Below are 25,750 nucleotides of genomic sequence, written 5' to 3'. Positions count from 1 at the left end.
ACAGAAAATGTACAGGAACATCTCTTAGTGAAAAAATCTTCCCTGCTAATACCAACTGTTTAACCAGAAGGAGGATCCTACAGTGAGTTTACATTCCTATTATGTAAAGAGCCTCCTTATTTTTACTTCAAGGCAATTTTTATTGAAATGCACTTAAAATTTGGACAAATTTATTCCAGAGAAATATCTGGGATTATTTTTTTCCTCTAGATATATTGTTTTCCCTCTAGAACTTTATCTTACTATCATTTTGTTGTTTATGTTTTATAATTAAATTAGTCACTGAGAAATAAATTACTTACTAGAACCTATTAGAATACTAATATTACATTGGTTAATAATTTATTGATGAACTGGTGATTTTTTGTTAAATTTAATTTACTTGCTTTTCAGCAATGACAATGTAGCCATCAATTCCCTGATTACCATGACCCGACTGAAACAGGAGGGAAGGGGGCAGGGCACAGCCCTTGAAAGAATGACATAGCCTGAGGACATGACATAAACTGATTAGAACAAAATGGGTCCAAGATGCTGGACAAGTTGACTTCCACTAGACCTTGAGCCTAAGTATACACTCACTGTAACACATCAGGAAGCTAAATGACACACCCACAGGTGCCATGACAGTTCCAAGACAGACCATAAGTATCAAAACGTGGGCAGTAGCTCAATTCCTGAAATAGCTGGAATACTCCTCCCACTCATTAGCCTATGAAATTACCCACCCCTATAAAAACTGCCACTATACCCTGGTGCCTTTTTCACATTCTGAGAGGGCCCCCACTCTGTCTGTGGAGTGTGATTCTTCCAAGGCTGCTCTGGCCTTCTGAGATGGTCTACACTCTGTCTGTGGAATAAATAAATCCATTTCTTACCTATCACTTTGTCTCTCACTGAATTCTTTCTGGATGAGACATTAAGAACCTGAGATTCATTAAGTCCTGAAGCCAGATGTGTGATCTCAGTTGGAAAACTGTAGGTTTTGGCTGGGTTCAAGTTCCAGCCTCATGAATTCAAGTCCCAATCAGGGTTTTGGCCAGGTTTGAGTCCAGGCCATGTGGGTTCAAGCCCTAATCTGGGTTTAGCCTCAGTTTGAGTCCCATCACACGAGTTCAAGTCCCAACACAAGTGTTCAAGCCCAAATGAAGGTGCATGTTTTCAGCTATTGTTGAGTAGAGGCCTCATTTCTCCTTTAGCCAAAACAGACACTCTAAATAGTTCACAAATATTATTGATACCTATGGACAATAAGAAATATATTTTACTCTAGATACATTGCACACATACAGTAGGTAGGCTACCACAATAAAAGTTTCAAGATACAATATTTATCCTTACTTCTTGCCATGCATTCTTGTATTTTCCATTATATTCTGTTTCTTTCTGATAAATGATGATGGAATACATTAAGTTGATTTCAGGATCCACTAATGGATATTTACCTGCACTTGAAAAACTGTACTCTGGAAAATATATCTGATGCCATTGTATACTTATTTGGTCATTTGCTCACTTTACAGTCTCTAAACTTTTTATTGCAGAATTATTTTGGAATATTAAGGGTGCATTTGGAAAGGATGTTAGATAGAGATATAAATGTAGATACAATTTTGTTCACCATAATCAAGATGAGGTAATTAAGATCCAAAGAATCAAAATATTGTCAGAGCCTCCAGACATGTTTCATTCTTCTTATCCAGTTTTCTTTCTATCATAATACACTGCAGGAACATTGCACTTAAGAACATATTTTATCCCTCAGTTAAAGCAGAAAAGATGTCTTTAAAAGTGCTTTACTCATTCAAGGAGGCACTTTAAAGTATCAGTGGAAAATTTCCAAGTAGATTCTGCCATAGCATTCTTTGTCATGAAACACACTGGCACTGAAAACATAACAAGCATTATTTTGTGGTAGAGGAAAACATGGCTTTTGGATCCCTCATGGTTGTCTGCTTTCCTAGATTGTGAGATACTTTGACTACACATCATCACTTACCCTTTTTACTCCCTCAATCTAAATATCTCTTACCCTCACCCCCAATAGGTGAGTTTTTCTAGTTCCTATTTTACTCATTACTCAATTTTAATGCAAGGCCCTATTGTATATATAAACTGTTATCCTACACAAATTATCTTGTATCCCTTCTTGAAAATACACCAGGATTTGCTTAAAAGCTATTGATGAAATGAATAAAATGCACTCATTTAAAAATATCCCATAATTCAGCAAGGCCTCTTTATTAATGAAAATCAGTAAGATTTAATTATAGGCAATCTGTATGTTGTTAGTCAAGAAGTACTTCCTCAAAGATTATGTTTCTAAAGAGAAAATAATCACTTTGTAAACTTTTAAAGGCAGTTTGCTGCACCCCTTTCTTGTTTTTCTAAATCAATTTTCTAAGTATCTTGATATTGGAATGTTGATAACTTTGCATGACCAACTAAGAGTTACAGAAAAGAATCTCTGGGCAATAGCTCTGAATCCTTTATCTTGTTGGAAAACTCAACAGTATAATATATCATTTATGAATTCATAAATTCACTATACTGTTTATTATTTTCATAATTGTTTAAGCTTTACATGAATTGGCATTTCAAAAACCTAATTTTGCTATCCAGCTTCTCATGTCTAGTGGCTTGAATAGGGCAATATATAAGAATAAATTAAAAATGCCTTCTTCAAGAGGAAGAAATAATAAGACTGTGATAATAACTCCTTTAGATAATCATGAGACACACCCATCACACAAGATTAAGCTAATTGGAAGGGGTTGGGGAGAAACAAGATGGCAGAAGTGTAAGACGTGGAGATCAACTTCCTGCCAACAAATACATCAGAAATACATCTACATGTGGAACAACTCCTACAGAACTCATACTGAACACTGGTAGAAGACCTCAGACATCTCAAAAGACAAGAAACTTCCCACATACATGGGTAGGGCAAAAGAAAAAAGAAAAAAACAGGGACAAAAGAATAGGGACAGGACCTGCACCAGTGGGAGGGAGCTGTGAAGGAGGAAACGTTTCCACACACTAGGAAGGCCCTTAACCAGCAGAGACTGTGGGTAGCGAAGGAGGGAAGCTTCAGAGCCACAGAGAAGAGCACAGCAACAGGGATGCAGATGGCAGAGCAGAGAGATTCGAACACAGAAGATCGGTTCCGACCAGCACTCATCAGACCAAGAGGCTTGTCTGCTCAGCCGCCAGGATGGATGGGGGCTGGGAGCTGAGGATTGGGCTTCAGAGGTCGGATCGCAGGGGGAGGACTTGTTTTAGCTGTGTGAACACAGCCTGAAGGGGGCTAGTGCACCACAGCTAGCCAGGAGGAAGTCTGGGAAAATGTCTGAGCTGCCAAAGAGGCAAGAGAGTTCTTCTTGCCTCTTTGTTTCCTGGTGTGCCAGGAGAGGAGATTAAGAGTGCAGCTTAAGGGATCTCCAGAGGTGGGCGCAAGCCACGGCAATCAGCGCAGACCACAGAGATGGGCATGAGATGCTAAGGTTGCTGCTGCAGCCACCAAGAAGCCCGTCTACAAGCACAGGTCACTATCCACACCTCCCTTCCAGGGATCCTGTACAGCCCGCCAATGCCAGGGTCTCGTGATCCAGGGACGACTTCCCCAGGAGAGCACACGGCACACCTCAGACTGTTGCAATGTCACACCGGGCTATTCCACCACGGGCTCACCCTGCACTCCGTATCCCTTGGGCCTGAGTGAGCCAGAACCCCCAAATCAACTGCTCCTTTAGCCCCATCCTCTCTGAAAGAAGAACAAATGCCCTCAGGTGACCTACATGCAGAGGCGTGGCCAAATCCAAAGCTGAACCCAAGGAGCTGTGCAAACAAAGAAGAGAAAGGGAAATTTATCCCAGAAGCCTCAGAAGCAATGGATTAAATCTTCACAATCAACTGGACGTACACTGCATCTCTGGAATACATGAATAGACAATGAATCATCTAAAATGGAGGAGGTGGACTTGGGAGCAATGTTATCTATATATTTTTCCCTTTTTCTCTTTTTGTGAGTGTGTATGTGTATGCTTCTGTCTGTGATTTTGTCTGTATAGCTTTGCTATTAGAATTTCTCTTAGGCTTCTGTCTGTCCATTTTGATTTTTGTTATTTTTTTTTTTGGTATAGTTTTTAGCACTTGTTATAATTGGTAGATTTGTGTTTTGGTTTGGTTACCCTCTATTTTCTTTCTTTTTTAAAATTTATTTTTGAAAAATATTTTTAATAATTATTTTTTATTTTAATAATTTTATTATATTATATTTTATCTTCTTCTTTCTTACTTACTTTTTTTCTCCATTTTATTCTGAGCCACGTGGATGACAAGCTCTTGGTGCTCCAGCCAGGTGTCAGGGTTGTGCCTCTGAGGTGGGAGAGCCAATTTCAGGACATTGGTCTAGAAGAGAACTCCCAGCTCTATGTAATATCAAACAGTGAAAATCTCCCAGAGATGTCCATCTGAACTCCAACACCCAGCTCCACTCAAAGACCAGCAAGCTACAGTGCAGGACACCCTATGCCAAACAACTAGCAAGACAGGAACACAACCCAATCCATTATTGACAGGGTGCCTAAAATAATAATAAGCCCACAGACATCCCAAAACACACCCCCAAACGTGGACTTGTCCACCAGAAAGACAACATCCAGCCTCATCCACAACAACACAGGCACTGCTCCCCTAAACCAGAAAGCCTAAACAATCCACTGAACCAACCTTAGCCACTGGAGGCAGACAATAAAAACAACGGGACCTACGAACCTGCAGCCTGCAAAAAGGAGACCCCAAACACAGTAAGATAAGCAAAATGAGAAGACAGAGAAACACATAGCAGATGAAAGAGCAAGATAAAATTCCACCAGACTTAACAAATGAAGAGGAAATAGGCAGTCTACATGAAAAAGAATTCAGAATAATGATAGTAAAGATGATACAAAATCCTGCAAATAGAATGGAGAAAATACATGAAACATTTAACAAGGACCTAGAAGAAATAAAGAGCAAATAAGCAATGAAGAACAACACAATAAATGAAATTAAAATACTCTAGAAGGGATCAACAGCAGAATAACGGAGGCAGAATAACAGATAAGTGACCTGAAAGATAAAATAGTGGAAATAACTACAGTAGAGCAGAATAAAGCAAAAAGAACTCAGGACAGTCTCAGAGAACTCTGGGACAACATAAAACACACCAACATTCAAATTATAGGGGTCCCAGAAGAAGAAGATTAAAAGAAAGGGACTGGGAAAATATTTGAGGAGATTGTAGTTGGAAAGTTCCCTAGTATGGGAAAGGAAATAGTTAATCAAGTCCAGGAAGCACAGAGAGTCCCATACAGGATAAATCCAAGGAGAAACATGCCAAGACACATATTAATCAAACTATCAAAATTTAAGTACAAAGAACAAATATTAAAAGCAGCAAGGGAAAAACAACAAATAACACACAAGGGTATCCCCATAATGTTAACAGCTGAACTTTCAGCAGAAACTCTGCAAGACAGAAGGGAGTGGCAAGAGATATTTAAAGTGATGAAGGGGGAAAATCTAAAACCAAGATTACTCTATGCAGCAAGGATCTCATTCAGGTTTGACAAAGAAATTAAAACCTTACAAACAAACAAAAGCTAAAAGAACTCAGCACCACTGAATCAGCTTTACAACAAATGCTAAAGGAACTTCTCTAGGCAGGACACACAAGAGAAGGAAAAGACCTACAATAACAAGCCCCAAAACAATTAAGAAAATGGTAATAGGAACATGCCTATAAATAATTACCTTAAATGCAAATAGATTTAATGATCCGACCAAAAGACATAGACTGGCTGAATGGATACAAAAACAAGACTCGTATATATGCTGTCTAAAAGAGAGCCACTTCTTACCTAGGGACACATATAGATGGAAAGTGAGGCAATGGAAAAAGATACTCCATGTCAGTGGAAATCAAAAGAAAGCTGGAGTAGCAATTCTCATATCAGACAAAATAGACTTAAAAACAAGACTACTACAAGAAACAAAGAAGGACACTACATAATGATCACGGGATCAATCCAAGAAGAAGGTGTAACAACTGTAAATGTTTATGCACCGAAAGTAGGAGCACCTCAAAACATAAGGCAATTACTAACAGCCATAAAAGGGGAAATCAACAGTAACACAATCAGAGTAGGGCACTTGAACAACACACTTTCACCAATGGAAAGATCATCAAAAATGAAAATAAAGTAGGAAACACAAGGTTTAAATGATACATTAAACAAGATGGACTTAATTGATATTTATAGGACATTCCATCCCAAAACAACAAAATACACTTTCTTCTCAAGTGGTCATGGAACATTTTCCAGTATAGATCATATCTTGGTTAAAAATCAAGCCTTAGTAAATTTAAGAAAATTGACACTGTATCAAGTATCTTATCCAAGCACAACTCTATGAGACTAGATATCAATTACAGGAAAAGAACTCTAAAAAATACAAGCACATGGAGGCTAAACAATACACTATTTAATAACCAACAGATCACTGAAGAAATCAAACAGGAAATAAAAAAATACCTAGGAACAAAAGATAATGAAACACGATGACCGAAAAACTATGGGATGCAGCAAAAGCAACTCGAAGAGGGAAGGTTATAGCAATACAATCCTACTGCAAGAAACAAGAAATATCTCAAATAAACAACCTAAATTTACACCTAAAGCAATTAGAGAAAGAAGAACAAGAAAACCACAAAGTTAGCAAAGGGAAAGAAATCATAAAGATCAGATCAGAAGTAAATGAAAAAGAAATGAAGGAAATGATAGTAAAGATCAATAAAACTAAAAGCTGGTTCTTTGAGAAGATAAAATAAATTGATAAACTATTAGTCAGACTTATCAAGAAAAATAAGGAGAAGACTAAAATCAACAGAATTAGAAATGAAAAAGGAGAAGTAACAACTGACACTGCAGAAATACAAAGGATCATGAGAGAGATTACTACAAGAAATTCTATGCCAATAAAATAGACAATGTGGAAGAAATGGACAAATTCTTAGACATGCACAACCTTCTGAAACTGAACCAGGAAGAAATAGAAAATATAAACAGACCAATCACAAGCACTGAAGTTGAAACTGTGATTAAAACTGTTCCAACAAACAAAAGCCCAGGACCAGATGTCTTCACAGGCGAATTCTATCAAATATTTAGGGAAGAGTTAACACCTATCCTTCTCAAACTCTTCCAAAATATAGCAGAGGGAGGAACACTCCCAAACTCATTCTACAAGGCAACCATCACCTTGATACCAAAACCAGACAAAGATGTCACAAAGAAAGAAGACTACAGGCCAATATCACGGATGAACATAGGTACAAAATCCTCAACAAAATACTAGCAAACAGAATCCAACAGCACATTAAAAGGACCATAAACCATGATGAAGTGTGGTTTATCGTTGGAACGCAAGGATTCCTCAATATATGCAAATCAATCAATGCAATACACCATATTAACAAACGGAAGAAGAAAAAAACATACAATCATCTCAAAAGATGCAGAGAAAGCTCTTGACAAAATTCAACACCCATTTATGATAAAATCCCTGCAGAAAGCAGGCATAGAGAGAATTTTCCTCAACATAATAAAGGCCATATATGACAAATCCACAGCCAACATCATCCTCAATGGTGAAAAATTGAAACCATTTCCACTAAGATCAGGAAAAAGACAAGGTTGCCCACTCTCACCACTATTATTAAACATAGTTTTGGAAGCTTTATCCACAGCAAACAGAGGGAAAAAGAAATAAAAGGAATCCAAATCAGAAGAGAAGAAGTAAAGTTGTCACTGTTTGCAGATTATATGATACTATACATAGAAAATCCTAAAGATGCTACCAGAAAACTACTAGAGCTAATCAATGAATTTGGTAAAGTAGCAGGATACAAAATTAAAGTACAGAAACCTCTGAGATTCCTATATACTAATGATGAAAAATCTGAAATAGAAATTAAGAAAACACTCCCATTTACCATTGCAACAAAAAGAATAAAATATCTAGGAATAAACCTACCTAAGGAGACAAAAGACCTGTATGCAGAAAATTATAAGACACTGATGAAAGAAATTAAAGATGATACAAATAGATGGAGAGATGTACCATGTTCTTGGATTGGAAGAATCAACATTGTGAAAATGATTGTACTATCCAAAGCAATCTACAGATTCAATGCAATCCCTATCAAACTACCCCTGGCATTTTTCACAGAACTAGATCAAAAAATTTCACAATTAGTATGGAAATGCAAAAGACCCTGAATAACCAAAGCAATCTTGAGAAAGAAAAATGGAGCTGGAAGAATCAGGCTCCCTGACTTCAGACTCTACTACAAAGCTACAGTAATCAAGACAGTATGGTACTGGCACAAAAACAGAAATATAGATCAATGGAACAGGATAGAAAGCCCAGAGAAAAACCCACACACATATGGTCACCTTATCTTTGATAAAGGAGGCAAGAATATACAGTGGAGAAATGACAGCCTCTTCAATAAGTGGTGCTGGGAAAATTGGACAGGCACATATAAAAGTATGAAATTAGAACACTCCCTAACACCATACACAAAAATAAATTCAAAATGGATTAAAGATCTAAATGTAAGGTCAGACACTATCAAACTCTTAGAGAAAAACATAGACAGAACACTCTATGGCATAAATCACAGCAAGATCCTTTTTCACCCACCTCCTAGAGAAATGGAAATAGAAAGAAAAAATAAACAAATGGGACCTAATGAAACTTAAAAACTTTTGCACAGTAAAGGAAACCATAAATGAAAACAAAGACAACCCTCAGAATGGGACAAAATATTTGCAAATGCAGTAACAGACAAAGGATTAATATCCAAAATTTACAAGCAGCTCATGCAGCTCAATGTCAAAAAAACAAACAACCCAATCCAAAAATGGGCAGAAGACCTAAATAGACATTTCTCCAAAGAAGGTATACAGATTGTCAACACATGAAAGAATGCTCAACATCTTTCATCATTAGAGAAATGCAAATCAAAGCTACAATGAGATATCATCTCACACCAGTCAGAATGGCCATCATAAAAAAATCTACAAACAATAAATGCTGTAGAGGTTGTGAAGGAAGGGGAACCCTCTTGCACTGTTCGTGGGAATGTAAGTTGATACAGTCTCTATGGTAACAGTATGGAGGTTCCTAAAAAACCTAAAAATAGCACTACCATACGACCCAGCAATCTCACTACTGGGCATATACCCTGAGAAAACCATAACTCAAAAATAGTCATGTACCAAAATGTTCATTGTAGCTCTATTTATAATAGCCAGGACATGGAAGCAACCTAAGTGTCCACCAACAGATGAATGGATGTAGAAGATGTGGCACATATATACAATGGAATATTACTCAGCCATAAAAAGAAACAAAATTGAGTTATTTGTAGTGAGGTGGATGGATATAGAGTCTGTCATACAGAGTGCAGTAAGTCAGAAAGGGGAAAACAAATACCATATGCTAACATATATATATGGAATCTAAAATAAAATAAAATAAAATAAAAAAGGTCATGAACAACCTGGGGCAAGAATGGAATAAAGACACAGACCTAGTAGAGAATGGACTTGAGGATACGGGGAAGGGGAAGGGGTAAGCTGGGACAAAGTGAGAGAGTTGCATGGACATATATTCACTACCAAACGTAAAATAGAGAGCTAGTGGGAAGCATCTGCATAGCACAGGGAGATCAGCTGGGTGCTTTGTGACCACCTATAGGGGTGGGATAGGGAGGGTGGGAGGGAGGGCTTCACAAGAGGGCAGAGATATGGGAACATATGTATATATGAAACTGATTCACTTTGTTATAATGCAGAAACGAACACGCCATTGTAAAACAATTATACTTTGATAAAGATGTTTAAAAAAATAATAATGAAGGCAAACATGTGAGCATAGAAAGCCAGATGACTTCATTTGACAAATTAATACAGATAGAAACATGATATAGTCTCAAATAGCTTGCTTTGAATAAGACTTTTGATACTGGATAGAAAATTCTGAACCTTGAAGGATTTGTGTTCCTTCTCAGTCACAAAGTGAGACAGGAAGTGGGCAGGGTACAACCTTTAAAAGAATGACATAATAGTTGGGGACATGACATTAACTGGTTAGAACAAACTAGGTTCAATATGGCAGACCACTGACTTCCAGTAGACTTTGAGCCTCATTATAAACTCATTTTAATGCATCAGCATGCTAAATAACATACCCACAGGTGCCATAACAGTTCCAAAGCCAACCAAGAACCCACACTTGGTGGCCTGTCCCATGGTCTCTCCTGAGACCACTTCTTTTTTCCTGTAACAACTTTTCTGGCACCCAAAGTGGGGTCTCAAAGGGCATAATCTTGATCTGTGTATTGGACTATGGCTTCCCTCTGTGGAGGGTGGCTGGGACACATCCTGAGCTGTGTAGAGTCAAGTAGCCCCTTATGTGGCAGCTTATGCTGCCTTGCAGGATCTGGCAGGGACCAGTTATCTGGCTGTGAAGGAGCCCACTCAGCTGAAGTCTTTTCTCCCTTCAAGCTTTCTCATTCTCCTACCACTCTGTCTCTTTGGACTTGAAAAGATCCACTGAGACAACTACTGGACATCCAAATTAAGACCACGGGGCAAGTAATTGGCAACTTTGCTGGGTGACTTTCCCTTCTGTGGCTCCTTGAGCCCAATTCCCCCTCTCTACTCTTTCTTAATCCCAGTGTGGTTTGGAGATGTTGGAACTGTGTTGGGGGTCCAAATTGGGGGACTCTGTGAGCCCTCTAAATTTTCAGCCTGGCCCTCCCCAAGTGCTCTTGGGCCTCATTGCATCCCTGAATGGATGTTGTAGGTGAGCACTTCCCTCAAGAGGGTCACGGTCCCTTGCTCCCACCCCCCAGGAATTGTTGTGGCTGTACACTTGAAGCAGAAGGCAAGAGATAGATGGGCTCCAGGCTAAACATTTACAACTGGCCTCCTGTTCACACTTCCTGGGGCAAGAAGAAATGGGTTCCAGGCCAGACATTCATTACCATTTCCCTGTTTACATTTCCTGAAGCAAGAGACAAACAGGTTTCAGGTTTACATATTTATGACTGGACTCCTGTCTATATTTTGAGATCTGTACCTCGATATAAAAACCAGCAACAGAAATAGGGTAAATAACTGGACATTGGACAGAGTAGAATTAAACCCTGTTAGAAGGTCAAGAGGTCTTTTGTTTCCCATCCTTGGGGCAAAGGAAACATTGCCACATGCACAGAAAGTCTCCTTGGGGGTCAAAAAGGAGGGGGGCACCACCCAATAATATGTGATGCTAAGGCCATCCAATAGGCCTCTGGGATGTAGTCCATCTTGAAAAAAAAGTTGGGCACGTATGTTGGGGAGGGTCCTAAGACAGGTCAGGTGTGGAAAAAAACAGATAATTGGCCAGAGGTAAACAAAGACTTGGAAAAATTGTCCTATATAAATGACTTAACCACCTCTTTACTGAGCTCCTCATTAGGGAGGATGCCCACACCCTTTCTCTCTGGATGTGTATCTCTGCCTTGCTTCTATCTTAACTAAACAAACTGTTTCTCTCTGTGTTCTCCCACTTGTCGTTGTGCTATGTCTCTAATAATAAACATTGTACCTGCCTTTAGCATTTTGCCTCTGTGAGAAATGCATTTTTCACTGGGGGCAAGAGCCAGGGCATGTGGTGGCTAGGATACTTTGTTTTCATCCAGGCTACCCAGGTTCAATTCCTGGGCAGGAAATTAAGATCTCGCTTCACACCACAACCCACTGCTGCCTTTCCAGGATCACAACTTCCTAGTCCCACTCAGTCATCCTCCTTATTTCAACCCCCATTTCAACTGTGATACCAAGCCAGGTTGTGCTCCCTGTTAAGGGTCACTTCTCGTGGGGAGCCCAGACACCCCTGTGCAGAAGTTGTGAGTGAGCACTTCCCTTATAGGGGTCACTGGTGGACTTTATCAACCCCTGAATGGAGGTAGTAGACAGGCACCTTTCTCAGTAGGCTTATGAATCACTGGCCTAGGAAACATCATGGCTGTGCACCTTCTTGCCAACTCCTCTCTATTCTAACAAGTGTCATGGCTGCACACCTTCCCTCCTGCCCTGGATTTCTCTTATATCCTCCACCTCTCCTTACTTCTTGGACTGTCTACTGATACTTGAACCTCCTTGCCAGCTTTGCCAACAGGATGTGTGTTGCCTCTTTTACTTCTGTGGAGAGGTAACCTTCTTAAATATCACAAGGACCATATCCTGAGAGCTTTTGCCTTGTATTGTTATCACTGCTTTGTGGTGCTCCAGCCTTACCCTTCAGGTCTATTTATTTCTCTTTCTTTTGTTTCAGTGATAAAGTTAATCCGTTTAGTTTGCTCAGGGCCTGGGTCTCCTTCCTCCCTCTCTGAAGGATTTAGGCCCTGGGACTCTGGTTGCTTTTTCTCCCACTGGCTCTTGTTCCCTTCCTTGATTAATCCAAGAGGCCTCCTCAGGCTCACTGACCAGGCAGATTTCGGGGGCTCACTGTTGACACTGGGAGAACGAATGCCAGGACAAATAACTACCATTTGGCCAGGATCCATCAGACCCCCATTTTATCAAGATACAGATTTTTTTTTTAAATGGGGACAACTACAAGCATCGTGAAGGACTCCCCCCTTGGATGCATATTAGCTAATTGGGGAAAATTTAGACGGGATGGTTTAAGAAAAAAAGAAATTAATTTTCTTTTTCAATACTTCATGACCCCAATACAAACTAGAGGACCAAGAGATCTGGCCAGAAAATGGGTCATTGAATTACAATACCATCTTGCAGCTGGGCTTATTTTGTAAAAGGAAACATAAATGAGGGGAAGTCCTATGCATCCAAATATTCATAACCTTTTTCCAAAATCCATGTCTAAAGAATTCCTGCCAGGTGTGCCTGGCTCACATCCCTTCAAAGTGCTTCTTCCCCAACAGGAGCCTGATACTTTAGGTGATCCCCTTATGAGTACACCTCCCCAAGGTCCACAACTGGGAACTGTTACCTCTCCCAATTCTGAGGGGGGAGGAAAGTCTTCTGGACTGTTTACCCTTGACACCCCATCTGGGGAGCTGGAGACCACAGACCCCCATAAATCAGCTCATGGATTTGGCCTTTGGAGTATTTAACAATAGAGATAAGTTTGAAGAGGCAAAAAGAATTCAAGGACAACAGCAAAAAGCACAGTTACTGGTGGCATTCCTAAACCCTGCATCACCTCAGGTTTACATTCCTTTGTGAAGATCCATAGTGAGGACAAGTTCCAGGAAGCCTGAATCAGAACCACTGTCTTGCCAAGAAAGCATCTGTTTTAAGTGTGACCAAGATGGCCACTGGAAGGTCAAATTCTCCCTGTATGGGAAAAGTCCACGGGGATCCGCACAATGTACAAACAAGAGGGCTATTGGAAGTGAGACTGCCCCCAGTCCCAAAGGGGACTCAGGGCCCCCAAACCAGTGATGTCTGAGAGGACTGGAGATTGATGGGGCCTGGGATTCTCCCTGGCTTCCAAAGGACACCTGGTCCTTTCTGTGGATGAACCTTGGATAACCCTTGATGTGGTAAGTAGGAAAGTTATTTTCTTATTAGATATGGGGATTGCCTACTCTGTGCTGACTGATTTCCCTGGACCCTTGTCCTCCCCATGTTGTATAAAAACGGGGATTAATGGAAAGCCCAAAACCAAGCTGTTCACCCCTCCCCTCAACTACTTGCTAGGAAATTTTGCCTTTCCACATCAGTTTCTGCTCATGCCTGAGTTCTCCGTCCCCTTGTTAGGAAGAGACTTACTCACTAAATTACAGACAATAGTCCAAGCTGGAAACCTTCATGGAGAAGGCACACACCAAGAAAAATAATTGCTCTTTGCTGGAGGAGTCTACCTCAGTTACAAGCTAGATGAGGTCTCCATTCCACCCCATCTAGGTTTTTAAACTATGGGCTGTTAAACAGGTTCACAGTGCCAGAACTAAAGGCCAGTTTCTTCTGCATTCCCCTGCACCCAGAATCCCAATATCTCTTTTTCTTTGAATGGACAAATCCATACACTGTAATACCATGAATGCCTCCACTCTGTGTGCTTATAAAATTCAAGCTGAGAGTGCCTACATTATAGGAAAGGAATAGACAGAAAAAATATCTAAAAATTGTCCAGCTACTTTTAGAAATGGAGATCATATGAGACTGTATGAAAGCCTCCTCAGATCAAAGGCTGGACTGAGGGAAATAATTTAAAATTTTCTTAAACCAAGGGAGGACCCACAAAAGAGTTTGTAGATAGGTTACCAAAATGGAAGGCCACCAGTCTGACTAAACTAACCATACTTGATAAGAATTTTATCAAGAAGAGGAGGCCTTCTCTTCTAAGCTAAATGAGGGAAAGTAAAACATTCCAACATAGGTAAATGATAATGTCAGTCCTTCAACATCATTGAGGTAGCCACCAAATTCTTCTTCAAAAAAAAATAAAATTAAATTAAACTGTCCTTGTTTTACAAATCTAGTCTTTACAAGACCAGAGGTGTGGCTCTAGAAATAATTCAAAGCCCACAAATCCTGTTACCACTCCCAAAACCTTCCCTATTTATCTTAAGAGGCCTATAAGTATTAAACAAAGAGGGAACAAAGTCATCCTAAGAAGAACTTGCCTTTCTCCTCCCATGCCTTTGAAATGCAAATGTTTACCTGGTTTTCTCCAGGAACACTTATCTCTGCCATCTTTTAAAATACAAATTAAAATAATAATAATAATAATAATAATAAAATACTAATTTTGAAACAGGGGGTAAGCAATTTAGAACTTGTCAAGGACAAATAAGGACCTTAAGTGTCTTCCCTATAAATATTAGTAAAAACTATATTTAGCCATCTAGACAGGTGACCGTGACTTTTATATAAATACTTATAAATATGAAGGAAACCAGTCAGAGTGAATTTCAGGTTCATGTGATCTAGAAAACATTCAGTGTTAAATTAATATCTGGTATTACCTTAAGCGTGTTGGTTTGATTAACATAGACGTCTTTAGAGGCATCGATGTTAAGTATAATACTTCTGTTGTACCTAGTATTACTAGAGGTCAAATAAGGCCTTTTTAATATATATGTGTTGAAATTTGTCAGCAAGAAAAATAAATTGGTATGATGAAATTTTTATAAGTGAATTAAATACAAATGACATAAGAGCTTTTGGATGAAATTTTTAGGAATAATTATATTTAATAAATGTCTACTTAAGAATAATCTCTCCAGGTATTTGGAAATTTACTTGAAATTTAGAGTTGTTCTAAATTAAGTGATGGATGTTTATTAAATAGCTAGGTCATTCCCAAATAAAATAAGATAATGAGTCTTCAATTACTAAACAGAGAAACTAAAGGTATTTAGGACTATTGATAAATATGTTTGTTACCACTCTGAGATATTCTCTATAACACAGCACATGGTTTTTAGAAATCATTGGTATTTATGTTTACCAATCTACAGAGTACTGGTGTAGAAGACAGTTTATGATCACTTAAGAAAAGTAGGATGTGTGTTTTGGACAAAAGAAGGTATGAGGAAGGGCATTACATTCTCTTAAAGGAAAATATTTTTGCCCTACAGCTGGTTGCTTCTAAATGGAAGAAACGGGCACAGTGATATAGATACAAAAATTTGTAAAAGGTTTGTGGAAAATGAAAAGGGAATTTAGCTGGGTAAATTGATTTTGTTGGGAGTGGGCTGAGGCAAAACTTGGATTCGGTCTCTGTGAAGAAAACAAAATTTTCTTGGAATGCTGCTTTTGATAAAACATTGTGTGTGTTTCTGTGCCTTTAAGTGATCTGTATTTCCTTTTGGGATATGCGGGCCTCTCACTGTTGTGGCCTCTCCAGTTGCGGAGCACAGGCTCTGGACACACAGGCTCCAGACGCACAGGCTCCAGACGCACAGGCTCAGCGGCCATGGCTCAGTGGCCATGGCTCAGCGGCCATGGCTCACGGGCCCAGCCACTCCGCGGCATGCGGGATCTTCCCAGACCGGGGCATGAACCCGTGTCCCCTGCATTGGCAGGCAGACTCCAAACCACTGCACCACCAGGGAAGACCTCCTTTTGGTATCTCTTGTAACTTTGGTTAAGAAATGAGTATTGTCTCACAGTGACCTATGATCTTATTTGACCAAATGTTTTAAAGTTTTTGACAAAATTCCCAAATATCAATTTTTAATTAAAGTTCTTTTGACTTCCAATTAACTTTGGGATGCTGTAGAGAGCTCCTGAGGCAGCTCAGAGAGATATTTAACTAGTATTATTTGGCATGTTAAATTATATGGAGAGCACTATCACATGAGTGATAAACTTACTTAAGATATACCATGTAGATGAATGTTATTAATATAGATATTCTAAACGTTATATAAAGTTTCTGGAATTTGGATATGTCCTGGTATAATGCTAAAGTCCTAGTTGTTATCTTAAAATGTTGTATGTCACAGCAGTAACCAAGCTTCTTTATCAATAACATATAATCAGATATTTAACTGTGAACTTTAAGTCTTTTGTCATTTATAGACAGTTATTTTTGTACTGAAGCTGTTACAAAAGTGCTTCATTTTCAAGAAGAGTCATAGGAAGTCTACAGAAGCAGTTACAACAGTTCCCCATCGAGATGATGGTTATGTGAGGACTCCAGCCCATACCATCTTAAAACCAGTAGCCATCTTGCCCCTGGGGCCCCTAGATCAAGCATCCAGAGATTTTTACTCTCTGGCAGAGAGGGCTGGTGTTCTTACTCAGCTTTGAAGCAGCTACAGAAAACAGACCATCACCCTCTGTTTCCCATAAGATTATGGGAGTAAAATCTCAGTGGGGAATGAGACAGGAAGGGGGCAGGGCACATCATTTAAAAGAATGACATAGCAGTTGAGGACATGACATTCACTGGTTAGAACCAACTAGGTTCAAGATGGCAGATGATTGAATTCCAGTAGACCTTAGCCTCATTATATGTTCATTGTAATACATCAACACACTAAATGACACACCCACAGGTGTGATGACAGTTCCAAAGCTGAACATAAAAGGTCAGCAAAGTGGGTGACCCAATTCCTGGAAATCTGTGCCCTTTCCCCGAAATAGTGGAATAATCCTCCCACTCATTAGCCTAGGAAATTAGCCAACCTATAAAAACTGATCAACCCATATTTCAGGGTCTCTCTCCTTCTGAGATGACCTATACTCTCTCTATGGTGTGTGTGTAGCCCTGAAAAAACCTTCTTTCACTTTACCATGGCTCACTCTTGAATTCTTTCCTGCACAAAGCCAAGAACCTACACTTGGCAGCTGTCCCAGGGACTTGCCTGAGAACTGGAATGTGACCATCTTCTCACACTTCACTTTCTTTCCTGAAACAAAAGCATCATAATTTTAATTAAGTTCTATATGTACTTGATGATTATCTCTCACTGTCCTCAAAGACTGTTGTTATTGCCTCCTTTCTCTTCATGCTTATAGATCTTTATCATATATATATATCATATTAAAATTTATCAATTATATAATATTATATGTGTATATGTTTGTATTTTTATTACTCTAGGAGGTGGATTTAAAAAGATATTTCTGTGATTTATGTCAGAGAGCGTTCTCCTATGTTTTCCTCTAAGAGTTTTATAGTATCTGACCTTACATTTAGGTCTTTAATCCATTTTTACTTTATTTTTGTGTATCATGTTAGAGAACATTCTAATTTCATTATTTTACATGTAGTTGTCCAATTTTCCCAGCACCACTTATTGAAGAGACTGTCTTTTCTCCATTGTATATTCTTGCCTCCTTTGTCATAGATTAGGTGACCAAAAGTGAGTGGGTTTATCTCTGGGCTTTCTATCTTGTTCCATTGATCTATATTTCTATTTTTGTGCCAGTACCATAATGTTTTGATGAATGTAGCTTTGTAGTATACTCTGAAGTCGGGGAGCAATCTCAAGATTGTTTTTTCTATTCAGCATCTTTTGTGTTTCCATGCAAATTGTAAAATATTTTGTTCAATTTTTTGAAAAATGTTATCGGTAATTTGATAGGGATTGCATTGAATCTGTAGATTACTTTTGGTATTATAGTCATTTTGACAATGTTGATTCTTCCAATCCAAGAACATGGTATATCTCTCCATCTGTTTGTGTCATCTTTGATTTATTTCATCAGTATCTTATAGTTTTCTGCATACAGCCCATTTGCCTCCTTAGGTAGGTTGATTCCTAAGTAGGTTTATTCCTAGGTATTTCATTCTTTTTGATATGATGGCAAATGACAGAGAAAGACAAATATCATGGGTTATGGCTTATATATGGAATCTAAAAAAAATGGTACAAATGAACCTATTTACAAAACAGAAATAGAGCCACAGATGTAGAAAACAAACTTATGGTTACCAAGGGGGAAAGGGGGGAAGGGATAAATTGGGAGATTGGGATTGGCATATACACACTACTATATATAATATAGATAACTAATAAGAACCTACTGTATAGCACAGGTAAATCTAGTCAATACTCTGTAATGACCAATATGGGAATATAATCTAAAATAGAGTGTATATATGTGTAACTTAATCACTTTGCTGTATAGAAGAAGTTAACACAACATTGTAAATCAACTATATTCCAATAAAAACTAATAAAAAATACATGTAGTGTGATGTCAGATACCACACTAAACACAGGATGTATAGAGATAAACACAGAATTTGTGCCTTCAAAGCATTCCCAGTTGGGTGGGGAAGATAAGTGAGCAAACAAGACCATGATCATACAATGAGTTTATGAAATAAAAATAGCACAAGGTGCTGAGGAAGGACAAGGTAGGTGTATATCTCACTTGATCAGAAGGGGCAGGGAATATCTGTAGAGCAGATGCTCTCTGCACTGAGTTTTGAAGGGTGCATAAGAGTTAGGCAAGTGAAGAGGAGAGTAGAATAGATATTCCTCTAAGAACAAAAAATACAGGCATGAAGAAAGACAACACAACATGTGACTGAGATGGGGTATTTGAGGAACCAAAAGTCCTAAGGAGGAAATAAATGACACAGTGTGCAGAGTGGCAAAAGGAAGCAAAAATTTGTCAGGGATGATATCTTTAAAGATCTTGTAAGACTGGCCAAGGGTTTAGATACCTACGGTCATGTACTCTTTTCTGAGGTAAAAATGAATATTACTGACAGCCTGCTTAAGATATACATTTAGATAGCACCAAGGCAGACAAAAGTAAGCATGCTCCAACTTCAACTAATTACTGATTATCCCTAGTAGACCTTCTTCCTGTCTTCTTATTCTAAGCCACTCTCATTTCCAATTTGGACTAGCTCTCCAATTGGTTTCTACACAGAATCCAGAAATATCTTTAAAAACTCAAATTTGCATTGTGTAACAGTTCCCAATGTTGTCCATTATGTTTAGGATGGAGAATAAATTCTAAGCATACAGTGAACATTCATGGTCTTGTTACTGTTGTTTACACACTTGCCATCCTCCACTCTTTTCTGGGCTTCAAACACATCCATCTTCTTTCAAATTCACAAACCAGCCAAGCCATTTTCTGCCTTAAGATATTTATACACATATTTTAACTCTGAATGCTCTTTACTTCTCCACCCTCCACCTTTGCTTCATTATCTCATACTATGATCAAATTTCAGCCTAAACATTGCTTCCTCAAGAGAGTCCTCTTTGCCTACCCAAAATAAAGTAAGACCTTCTTTCATGTATTCTCTCAGGACCTTGAATATTTTCTTAATATCATTTATTTCTATTCAATTAAACAATTATGTAGTTAACTATCTTTTTAATTACAGTGTCATGATGGTAGGAATACCAGACATATGATTCAGAAGTACTTCCCCAGACCTTAGCAGAATGCCAGGTATATAGTAGATGCTTAGTAAATATTTGTTGAATAAAAAATAGATGAACAAATACATTTCTAGAAAGGCAGTATCAATTTTTAGATGCTGCTACAGTTAACTTTAGGGTCATAGGGAGCAATAGTTAATCAAATGTATGCTAATGGTCTTTAGTAGAAATTCCTTATATATGTTAATGGCTATTTCTTAACCTGAAATGGTTATCAGAGGAAAATTTCTTTGAAAAATAAAGACACTATACTAATGCCTATTATTATTTCTTCTGCTTTCTGTTCATACTCTTTCTCCTCTTCTACTTCTTCCACTCTTTTCAATATTGTAAGCAGCTGAATCTGAGTTGGTAACAGTATTAATTAATTAACAAATATTTGTTAGGCAGCTATGATGTTTCAGGCATTGTACAAGGCACAGGAATCAATGATGCACAAAAATAGGTAGGAATCTATTCTGATTTGAGCTTTCCTGCCTAATTCTATTTCATCATCTCTAAGAGCTGATCATACCTCTATAAAGGTATGATTTTGTTTTAGATCCAATTGCCCCCCGCCTTTTTCTTCATTGCATTAAGATGATGAGGTCATTATGTAAATACAGAACGCAATTTAATTAAACTGGCCTTATGGACCTATTCAATTGTTTGGGTTGCTTTTCCTGCAAAAAGAAAACAGCTTTAAAAACTCATACATGGGCCTCCCTGGTGGCACAGTGGTTAAGAGTCCGCCTGCCAATGCAGGGGATACGGGTTCGTGCCCCGGTCTGGGAGGATCCCACATGCCGTGGAGCGGCTGGGCCCGTGAGCCATGGCCGCTGGTCCTGCGCATCCGGAGCCTGTGCTCCGCAACGGGAGAGGCCACAACAGTGAGAGGCCCGCATACTGCAAAAAGAAAAAAAAAAAAAAAAACTCATACATTTATCTAGCACATTATTTAGTACATTTAAGCAGTATTCACAGTGCCCTAAAATTCATATGACCAACAAGTTTCCAACTGTGCTTACTTTCCAGCTGTCCCATTTTCAAAGAACACATACTTTCTGTGCACGATTTTCCTCTTTTAGTGTTCAAACCTTTAATTTCACTTACAAGCCATGAATACTGCATAATACACTCCCCTGAAAGATTTATATTCTACGTGAGCAATTGGTTAGGACTGTAACAAGCTCTAAAGAAAAAGAATGAAATGATATATATAGAGTTATATATAGAGTTAAGTCTTCCTGAATAGTTTGAAAAGCTTGAAAAAACAAGGGCCTCATTTAAGTGGCAAAGTACATTAACAATGTAGACAGGTTGTGTATGGATAGCACCATGCCCAGTGACTGTTATTGTACCACAGTGCATAAGCATGAAAAAATATCAATGTGATTAGACCACCAAAGGACAAATGTACCATATTAAGTATACATTTCTCAGTATCTCTGATAGAATACAATGTTCCTAAGCTAAGGATTTTAGAGAAATAATGGGCTTGAATTACACTGAAATGGCCTGTTCAGTGTCTAAGATATGCACTAACAGAGTCACTCCTTTGTGCCACTAGAAAATCCCTGTTAGGACTTCCCTGATGGTGCAGTGGTTAAGAATCTGCCTGCCAATGCAGGGGACATAGGTTCAATCCCTGGTCCAGGAAGATCTCACATGCTGTGGAACAACTAAGCCTGTGCACAACAACTACTGAGTCTGCACTCTAGATCCCACGAGCCACAACTAGTGAGCCTGCATGCCAAAACTACTGAAGCCCTTGCGCCTTAGAGCCCTCATGCAACTACTACACACGTGCTGCAACTACTGAAGGCCGCATGCCTAGAGCCCATGCTCTGCAACAAAAGAAGACACCTCAATAAGAGAAGCCACTGCAAATGAGAAGCTCACACAACGAAAATGAAGAGTAACCCCCATTGACTGCAACTAGAGAACGCCTACATCCAGCAATGAAGACCCAACACAGCCAAAAAAGAAAAAGACAAAAAGAAAATCCATGTTAAAATGTGAATGCTCAGGGGAGAGGTAATGCCCAGAACCATTAGGAGTCATTTATACATTAGCATAGATTAATGTATTCGATTATTCTAGTGAGCAAACCACAAAGCTATGGTCTACAGAGAAACTATGAATAGGTAGCATGAGATTTGGAGAAGGGGGAGTATTACTACAAGGTAGAATAAGTGCTACAGTATAATTTTTGAAGAAAAGCAAGGTGTTGTATAATGAAATTGAAGAATTGCATTTCTTAGTGACTCTGGAATGACAAACATGGTAGAATAGGAAGGAAATTCATATAAAATCAGATCAGAAATTGAATTCTGCTTTCATGCTGGCACCATATTTTCTTCCCTGGCTCATGCCATATCACTCTCTTGTTTGCTGTGCTCCAGCCACACTAGTCTTCCTTAAATCTGACAAGAAAGCTCCTATCTGGCTTTCAGTTTTTGCCAATGTGCTATTGTTTACCTTGGGTATCTTCCCTCTACTCTTTACATAATAAGTTCCTTTTCATCATTTAGGTCTCAGCTTGTTTGCATATCACCTTCTCAGAGAAGTCTTCTTTTACCACCTTACCTAAATTAATTGCCCAAAACAAATGCAAACACAAGCATGTGTATGTGTAGTATACAGATGTATTATCAAAGTCAACACGTGGTTTGTTCTCTTATTAATATTTATCAAATTCTGCATTAAAAATTGTTTTATTTTTGTTTGTCTCCCCATGTGGGATAAAGGCTCCATGATGGTAGAAACCATGTCTGTCTTATTCACTGTATTTCACACAGAACCTAGCATAATGTATGGTTAACAACAAATGTTCAAAATACTTGTTTATTAAAAGAAGGTATGAATGATTTTGGTGTCCTCTTCTTTGCTCTATTTAAATTATATTCCATGATCACATAATTTCAGATCCCTTAGCCCTCTCTTTTTTGAGGTAGTAAGCAAGCACCACCCAGGTTAAATTAAAAACTTTGCCCGTTCTGAAACTGCTTTGGAGCAGCTGAACGCAACCATGCAGCTTGGTCTCACTTTAAATGTATTACCATGGATCTCAAATGTTCTTTGAATGATGCCTGGCAAACACATTTAGGACATAGATTACTCATTCACTCCTCTAAAACCACCAACTTCTCCCATCTTCATACTCTCCCTGAAGACCTTGCTTGCTATCTTACTGAGAAAAACTGAAGCAATCTGGAGTTAAATTTACAAAGACTTCCATCCAGAAGATACTTCCAAAGCTACCCACAACTCTGCACCCATATTTGGTCTTCCTACTAATTTTATTACTTATGTGAACTTTTCATGCTCCTGTATAAGCCAGTACTGTACTTTCTATTGAGTAGATTACATCTCCCTTTCTTGCTCAAGAATCTTGCTCAAACATATTTTCTCTTTTAAAGAGCATTTCCTATCATCATAAAAAGCATGCTGCTATTTCTTGCATCCTAAATAATAAAACAAATCAAATCATTTTTGATCCTACTTCTTCCACCAGTCCCTGCCTCATTTTCTCACTGTCTCTGCTGGAAAACTACTCAAAAAGTTGCTTGTGATACCACTTCTACTTCCCCTTCTCCTACGTTCTTCAATTAACTCTAACCAGGTTTTTAATTCCATCGCTCCACTGAAATTGCTTTTATCAAAGTTATCTTGAATCTATAGTGTCTAATCCAATGGACAATTTTCATTCTATCAATTTTGATCTACCAGCAGCATTTTATATTTTCTACCACTCTCAGATTTTCACTTGGCACTCAGGATACCACAGTCTCATGGTTTTCTTCTAATCTCTATAACAGCTTCTCTGAGTCTTGGCCTGGCTCTTCTTTTTCTCCTGGATATTATTGTGCCACTAAGACTCAGTGCTTAGTCCTCTTATTGTCTCTGTCCACATTCTCTTCCTTGGTGATTCCCTTCAGAGTCATGATCTTGAGTGTCATTTATATGTTACAGCTCCTGAATTCCAGAAATGTATATCTAACTTTTACTCAACTTTTCCATTTGGATGTCTAAAAGACAACCCAAATTATCCTGTCCAAACTGATATCTGGTTCTTTCCACAACATCTTTCCTTCTATCGCCTTTCTCATCTTTATGACAATCCCATTCTTTCAAGAGCTTTCGCCTAAAACTTTTGAATCTTCCCTGATTCCTCTGTCTTAACACACAACATGCCCTCTGGAAATCCTGTTGGCTTTACTCACTAAGTATATCCAAAATATGCTTACTTCTCACTACTTCTACTGCTACTATCTTGATGTGAGCCATCAGAATCTCCAAGCTGGATTACTACTCTGGCTTCTTAGAGGTATCCCTGCTTCTACTCTTACCCAACCCTCCAGTCTATTTTCAGCACAGCAGACAGAGTGATCTTTAAAAAACTAGATTATGTCGCTTTGTTCAAAACCCTGCAGTAGTTCCCTATTTTACTCAAAGTAAAAGCTAATATACTGACAAAGGCTTATAATGTACTTAGAAATAACACCTCTTGCCCCTCTGACTTTGTTTCTTTCCATTTCTTACCATACACCCTCATTCTTCTGATTTCAACCATACTAAGCTCCTTGTTGTTTCTGAAACATGCAAGATGGTTTCTCACCTTGGCCTGTTTGCAAATGATTTTGCACTTGAGCACTTGGGTACTCAGAGGGATAACCTCATTACCTTCTTCAAGTCTTTCCTTCAGGTTCAGATGCCCCTTCTCAATCAGGCTTATTCTGAGCACAACCAGAAATCCTGATTACATTCACTCTCTTCTATCTATTTTTCTCATAGCATATGTTACCTTCTTATTTATTATATAGTTACATCTGTCTCCTTTAGCTAGAACACAGACCGTGTTTTGGTCACTGAAGTTTCCCAAGAATCTAGATTAGTGCATGGTCCATAGCAGATGATCAATAAATTGAATAAGTGAATGTCTAAAGCACTTACTGGTCCTTCAAATGAATAAATTAGCATAAAATGCGGACCTTTTCTCACCTATAAAAATGAGGTGATGGCACTATTTCTCATAATTGTTCTGTGAGCTAATGTAGATATAACGGATTCACACTCTGCTCAAGACAAAATGAATATTATGATTTCATTAGTAGAAGTCAGTTGAACTGAAAGATAAAAATGGTAACAAGGAAAACTCTCAGAAAAGACCACAAATATTTTTTCCTCTTTTTTTAAGGCCCAGGTAATCCATCCAGAAAAGATGTCAAAATCACCAGAATGACAATTTATTAACTTACAATGATGTTAGTGTTCCTGTAACTGGAATTACTCAAAGCACTTATGATTATGATCATTTTTTTCCCTGTGGCTAAACTACATAAAGGAGAAAAAAATCATAATTACAAATTCATGATTCAATTTACCATGTGAAGTCTCTAACAAAAAACTGGATATGAGCAGCACATCATCTCCATAATGGCTGTCTTGCTTTTGGGGTATCAAATTAGTCCAAAGGCAGTTAATAGAACTGAAAGTTTAATGATATTAAGCTAAGAACGTGGGCCACATCCATCAGGACTGCACTGTCTTGTGCTGAATTCTACACTACCTAGTTTTTAGCTCCAAAATAGACTATGAATTAGATCATTCCTGAAAATAATTGAAATAACACTTGCTGTTTTATCAGCATTTTTGGTAAGTCAATCTCCTCCTGAATGAGATATTCATTGTTTATATATGCTAATATAATCTTATTTCTGCTAAGTTCTGTGGGTTCAGGGTAACTCCAACTTCTTCAGGTTGCTTTGACTA

At 38.4% G+C, this 25,750-nt stretch overlaps 1 protein-coding gene across 1 annotated transcript in view; it reads left to right on the top strand.

Moving 5' to 3' along the window:
- The window catches only part of RIT2 (Ras like without CAAX 2), a 534,011-nt gene that overhangs the window by 150,384 nt on the left and 357,877 nt on the right, over positions 1–25,750 (top strand). The window contains 1 exon segment of the mRNA XM_060119529.1: positions 408–445. Within this exon segment, the coding sequence (XP_059975512.1) occupies positions 408–445 (38 nt within the window).

This window comes from Mesoplodon densirostris, chromosome 15 (genome assembly GCF_025265405.1).
Source record: "Mesoplodon densirostris isolate mMesDen1 chromosome 15, mMesDen1 primary haplotype, whole genome shotgun sequence".
In the NCBI taxonomy this organism is placed as follows: domain Eukaryota; kingdom Metazoa; phylum Chordata; class Mammalia; order Artiodactyla; family Ziphiidae; genus Mesoplodon; species Mesoplodon densirostris.
The sequence above is the reverse complement of the archived record's forward strand: the minus strand, read 5'-3'. Positions and strand labels throughout refer to the sequence as shown.